Here is a 5,924-nt window from a genome sequence, read left to right on the forward strand (position 1 = left end):
AGAGAAAAGGAGGGGAGGGGAGAGGTGGGGAGAAGGGGAGGGGAGAGGAGAGATGGGGCAGGGGAGAGGAGGGGAGGGCACGGGAAAGGAGAGGAGGGGGAAGGGAGGAGGGCAGGGGAGAGGGGAGGTGGGGCAGGGGAGAGGGGAGGCCAGGCAGGGGAGTGGAGAGGAGGGGCAGGGGAGAGGGCAGGAAAGGGGCGGTGCGGGGCCGGGGACAAGCCTACCCACAACCTCCAGGTACTGCTGCACCACGCTCTTGGGCTCCGGGCCCAGGAAGACGTACACGTCCAGGATCCCCCCGGTGGTCCTCCAGCTGAGGGCCGGGCTCGGCTGCAGGACCACATCTGGCAGAAGCAGCCCTGGGGCTCAGAACAGATACCCGCACCCTATCCTGCCCCCACCCTGCTTTGGCACCTCACCGAAGGGCCAGTCTACTGTCCACTGGGTGCCTGGGGAGGAAAATGCTGAGCCACCGACCCCAGGAACCCCCCTCTGGCCTCGGCTCAGACCTGGGGTCTCAGAGTCCACCTCAGGGGAACCTAAGGGCAGGGCTGGCAGAGGCCACAGCCCTGTGGAGTCATTTTTGCTGGTGGGACAAACAAGGCCCAACCCCCTCCCAACCAAGGCCCCTGTCCTCTACCTCCGGCCGGTGGGGCAGGTCCCTCCGAGAAGGAGGGGGACACGGCCACAGCCAGGCAGCTGTGGCCTGGGAGCACAGGATGACCAGCTGTGGGGCACGGGACGGGATGCCTGCTGGGGGAGGCACCTGCCGCCCACTCACCCATGGCGTTGCTGTTCAGCAGGAAGACCCCGTGTGCCAGGCCACCATCCTCCAGCACCAGGTAGAAAGGGTGGGACCCGTACAGGTTCAGGTCGGGCTGGGCAGGTGGACACAGCACTTTAGCACCCTCCCACATGGCTCCCCCGACCCCCCCCCTCGCGGCCCGTTTTACCTCGGGGGCAATGTCCCGGTTCCACAGGGTGATCTTGGTCCAGTCGGTGCTAAGCATCAGGGAGCCGAGACGCTCGGCCAGGCCCGAGATGTGCCGCGACGGCAGAGAGGTGGACAGCTGCAGGAACTGGTCCGCGAAGAGCAGGGGCGCCACCGTCGTGTTCAGCCTGCCGGGGACGCCGGATGAGCCCGAGAGACCCCTGGGCCCCGGTGTCCCCTCCCCCACCGATGCACTGGCAGAGGCGGCCACACGAGGCCTGGCGACCCAAGGACCTAGGCCAGGTGTGAGGAGCCCGGAGAGCCCATCCAGCTACCCGGCTGTGCCTGCGCTGCGCCAGGCGGGCGTCCAGAAGGGAGCACCCCGACGGCCCGGCCGCAAGCAGGTGCAGAGGAGGGGCAGCCCGAACTCATCTAGTGCAAAGACTCCTGGCCCCGAGCTCCTTCCGCCAGGGCCACGCTGCTCCCAGACGCTGGCCAAGGCCTGCCCAGCCCACGTCCAGAGCCATGGAGCCGGCCGCCCAGGGGCGGCCAGGGTGCTCTGAGGTTGCACAGGGTCAAGGGCAAGGCAAGAACCACAGACGGGACTCAGGGTACATATTACCGCTGATTTCCTGGGGCGATCTCCCACTGCACCCCGCCTGCCCCTGGCCAAGACCTGTCTGTGTGGGTGATGTGCTTTCAAGACCAAAGTCTGACTAAATGCCTCAGAAACCTCCCCCGGATCTCTCCCCTGCACCTGCACATCATCCCTGCACTCGATCACGCTGCTTCCAGCTGGGTCCGCCCCGGGAGCAGCTGGATAGCGCACAGCCAGGAACGGGCACACACACACAAGGTGCACTTCAGAAGGGGAGTCCCTCACGACCGAGGCAAGTCCAAGTTAACCTCAGTCCTGAGCCTGTAACTGAGGCCAGTGACAAAGGGGAATCTTGTCAGCTCGGGGCACATATTTACGTAGGGCTGTGTGGACAGAGTGCACAGGGACGTCCTGTGAAAATGCGCTTGCCTAAATCCAATGCCAGGGCAGACGGAGGGCGTGGGCAGGTCTGCCACCCTGGCCCCGTGGCTCTGCGGGGAGGTGTTGGTCGCTGGGAGTTACAGTCACAGTGACTAAAGGTGGATTCCAGGATGCTAGGGCGCATCCAATCGCTGGGTGTGATGGGGGCGGTGGAGGTGACGTGTCCCCCGGGGGCAAGGGCATGACCCAACCGGATGGCCTCTTTCTCCCCCCAGATCCTGAGAGCCTCTGCTGAGGGTCGGAGCCACTTTGGGAGCTGGAGCTTCCGGAACGGGAAAGCCTCCTTGGCGGGCAGACTGAATCAACGATTCTGACAAACCTACGATCGCAGGGACACAAGCCCCGGCAGGGCTGGAAACAGACAGCGGCCAACAGCGTGGGTGCCGAGGCCCTGGCTCAGTCGCCTGCCGCCATGCCACCTCACCTCCCTGTGCCTCGGTTTCCCCATCTGTAAAGTGGGGGCAGTAACGGCACCTACTCCTGTGTTGTTGGGATTAGCGGGATTCGCTGTTCCTGTGTCTGCCCTGCAGTGAGCAATACACAGTGTCTGGTCATAAATGACATGAACGTAAAGAAAGCCAGGGAGGGGACGTCCCCCCAGGGTGGATGTGCCATTTCACACCCGACAGACCACACTTGTCCGCTTGGGCGGGGTCACTTCGGGGCAGAGTCACTGCCCGATGCCCCACCCTGGAGGGCGGAGTCACTGCCTGATGCCCCACCCCGGAGGGCGGAGTCACTGCCCTATGCCCCCAGGAGGGTACAGCCGGCTCCCTGGGCCACGAAGCCCCACTCACAGCACCCGGCCGTCCAGCTTCCGGCGCAGGACCACCCCGAAGGGCTCCTCCAGGAGCTCCACGCTGTAGAGTGTGGACGGGGCCCGACCGCGGACACGCGGGGTCTCCAGCGGCACCTCGTAGCGCCTGTTGGCGGGATCTTTGATCTAGAAGTCAGAAGGTGTGGTGTGAGGCCCTCCTCGGGCCGGGGGTGTGGGGGGCCCTCCCCGGCACACCGTCCCCCCCTTCCTCACCCTCCAGGAGAGTGGGACCCAGTGCAAGGCTCAGGGTGGCCGCGCACAGCAGGTGACGCGGGCGGTGCGCTCATCTGCGAGCCCGGGAACCCCTTCCGTGGGTCGCCAGGCAAAACAGAGCACGCCCAGCCGATCTGAATTCCAGAGAAACAGGGTTTTTTTTAGTCCGTCTCAAATAGCGCCATGAGACACACACTAAAAAAATAAACTCCTTGCTGGGTCTTCTGGAATTCAAACTCACTGGCATCCTGTGTTTTTATTTGCTGGAGCTGCCCCCCCCCCCCCCCCCGCACACCTGTCACAGGGCTGGTGAGAGAATGTAATTGTGGGCGTCGGGCTCCACCTGCCCATACACAGCAATCACCCGTAAATGGTGGCTATTAAACATTAATTATAAATTGTGTGGTTCAGGCTCTTTCGGCTTGGCCTCCACACGTGTATTCAGTCCTCAGGTTTCTGCTGGGCACCTGCTATGTGCGGCACACTGTTCCAGGCGCTGGGAGGCAGCGGACCAAAGGTCCTGCCCTCAGGCCAGACGACCACCAGATCCCACCGCCCACTGCCTGGAGCATTCCCCTTCCTCCCTCCCCTCCTTTCCCCTTGGGGACGCCTGCAGGACTTCAGGCCCCAGGTGGGATGTCACTTCCTGGGGGAGACCTAACTTCCCTCCACTGTGCCCTGGGCCCTGCTCTCTAGCGCATGTTCTAGAACCTTCCAATCACGTTCTTAGTGGCCATGGCTCCAAGTGTAGGCACTGTCTGCTGCCTCCGGCCCCCCGCGAAGGCACGAAACCCATGTGCACACTAAACCCAGGGCGTTCCGTCCCCATCCACTGCCACCCACATTGTGTCGGCCCCGCCCACCCACGCTTGCTCTGCCCTGCGCGGCCCCGCCCACCGTGAAGTGCAGCCGGCTCTCCGTCTCCAGCAGCACATCCAGCCGCAAGGTCAGGATGTCCTTGGGGAAGAAGGTCGGGGCGGTGCGAGTCAGGGTGGCCGTGTAGCCTGTGTCCGTGGTGGTCAGGTTCCCCAGCTTGTAACTCGGGTAGCTGGGCGGGAAGAAGCACCAGGGCTGCCCCATGCGGGGAACCCGGGGCCCCCGCCTGGCGGGCACGTAGCAGCAGCCCCGGGCCTCACACTGCTCCCGTGTGATGGCCGTGTCCGGGGCGCAGTCGAAGCGGCTGTTGGGGGGCACGTCGCACTGTGGGGGCGCTGCTCTGGGGCTGCCACGGTGCCCTGGGGTGGCCTGGGGGCCCCGCTGGCCGGCTCCCTGCTGGTGAGCTCGGTATAGCCCCTCAGGTGCAGGGGAGGGGCCACGCTGCTCTCGGGGGACCACCAACAAATCGTGGAGCAGGACGTGCCCCAGGAGGGTGGCGGTGGCCAGGAACACGAGGGCGCAGACCCGCAGCAGCGGGCGGCAGCAGAGCGGCCACCCCCCGTCCATGGTGGTGCACCTGCAGGCAGCGGTTGGGTCCTGGAGGCCTGCCGAGAGAAAGGCGGGGCTCAGCGGGGCGGGCGCAGGGAGGGGGCCCCCGGGGACTCTCTGCCAGTTTCCAGACATGGACCCATGGCCAGGCCAGCAGTGCCCAGGGTGAGGTGGGCAAGCTCCTGGCACTGTTTAGAAAGGCCAGGAGCGAGGGAGGGAGATGGAAAAGCAAAGAGCCCCAAACGGGATTGTGCCCTGAGTGGTTACAAAGGACACGCACCTAAGACGTCCGTAAAGATGACTTCAAGGAGGGGCACCTGGGTCGCTCAGGCGGTTGTGCCTCCTACTCTCTGTTTCGCCTCAGAACACGATCTCACGGTTTGTAAGTTCGAGCCCTGCGTCAGGCTCCGTGCTGACAACTCGGAACCTGCTTGGGATGCTCTCACTCTCTCTCTCTGCCCCTCCCCTCCTCTCTCTCTCTCAAAATAAATAAACATTTAAAGAAAAGTGACTTAATGACACAGAAAGACCTGGGTAGTAAACCGACAAATGGACAAGAAGTTAGAGCGCGGAGCAGAGAGCAAACTGCTTCCGGCCAGGCTGTGTCCGGGCTGCTGCGCCTTGGCAGATGCAGAGGTGAGCGGGGAGCGCCCTCAGGGGGACCCGCCACGTTCCCTCTGCCCCTCCTCTGCTGACCGGGATGCAGCTCCAGCCCCGGCAGAGATCTCGGGCTCAAGGGGTGGCCCCGGCCTGGGCAGGTGCAAGTCCCCTCCCCGGCTGCGGTGACATGGGGCGCCTTGCCAGCTCCCTCGGGAGACAGGACTGTTATGTGCTTATCTGCGTGTTCTAAGTATTTCGTAAGGAGCATTGTTGGCCGGCTCCTCCAAGGAGTGAGACATCAACACGGGACTAAACGTGCAAGGATTTAATTAGGGGAGTCCTTTCTGTCTAGAGAACCGGGCGGCTGCAGGGACACCCAGGAGAGCGGTCACACCTCGCAAGGGTCTGACCTCACAGGAGTCAGGTCCCGGGGAGGGGTGGAGGGTCCAAGCATCCCGGACTGCCGTGTAGGCTGAGGAAGGTTCTGCAAGGCCACGGGGCTAGGGGTGGGGGACCTGAGCCAAAGCTGGCCGGCCGAGGGGTCCGGTCTCCCTGAAGTGGCCTGCCCTTGTGCTGTGGGCCGGAAAAGCAGCCTGGCCCCGGAACGGACCGGGTGATGTGTGCCGGCGCCGTGTGGCGGGAGGCCCGTGAGATCCACGCACCCTCGGGCTGCCAGGAGCGTGCAGGGGTGGGGAAGGAGTCACATTGGGCATGGGGGGGGCGGAGTCTGAGCCTGTCCCAGACACAAGCAGGTCCCCTGGGACATTCTGGCCACAATGGGCCCCGCTCTCATTCACGGCACCTTTGAAGCAAACGTGTGCAGGGGTTTCCCCCCATTCTCCAGACACCAGCTGGGTCTCCAATGATTCATTCCAATTCCGACCCGAATTCCCGGGGCC

General features: G+C 64.2%; 1 protein-coding gene across 1 annotated transcript in view; it reads right to left on the reverse strand.

Moving 5' to 3' along the window:
- The window catches only part of GAA (glucosidase alpha, acid), a 5,049-nt gene extending 268 nt beyond the window's left edge, over positions 1 to 4,781 (reverse strand). Inside the window, exons 1-6 of the mRNA XM_029927126.1 lie at positions 4,706 to 4,781; positions 3,898 to 4,481; positions 2,768 to 2,913; positions 954 to 1,119; positions 782 to 878; positions 221 to 344 (exon numbers count right to left, since the gene is read on the reverse strand). Coding sequence (XP_029782986.1) covers positions 221 to 344; positions 782 to 878; positions 954 to 1,119; positions 2,768 to 2,913; positions 3,898 to 4,443 — 1,079 coding nt within the window. The 5' untranslated portion in view covers positions 4,444 to 4,481; positions 4,706 to 4,781. The remainder of the gene's footprint in view (positions 1 to 220; positions 345 to 781; positions 879 to 953; positions 1,120 to 2,767; positions 2,914 to 3,897; positions 4,482 to 4,705) is intronic.
- Between the last annotated feature and the right edge of the window lie 1,143 nt (positions 4,782 to 5,924).

The sequence above is a fragment of the Suricata suricatta genome, chromosome 17 (assembly GCF_006229205.1).
Source record: "Suricata suricatta isolate VVHF042 chromosome 17, meerkat_22Aug2017_6uvM2_HiC, whole genome shotgun sequence".
Lineage (NCBI taxonomy): Eukaryota > Metazoa > Chordata > Mammalia > Carnivora > Herpestidae > Suricata > Suricata suricatta.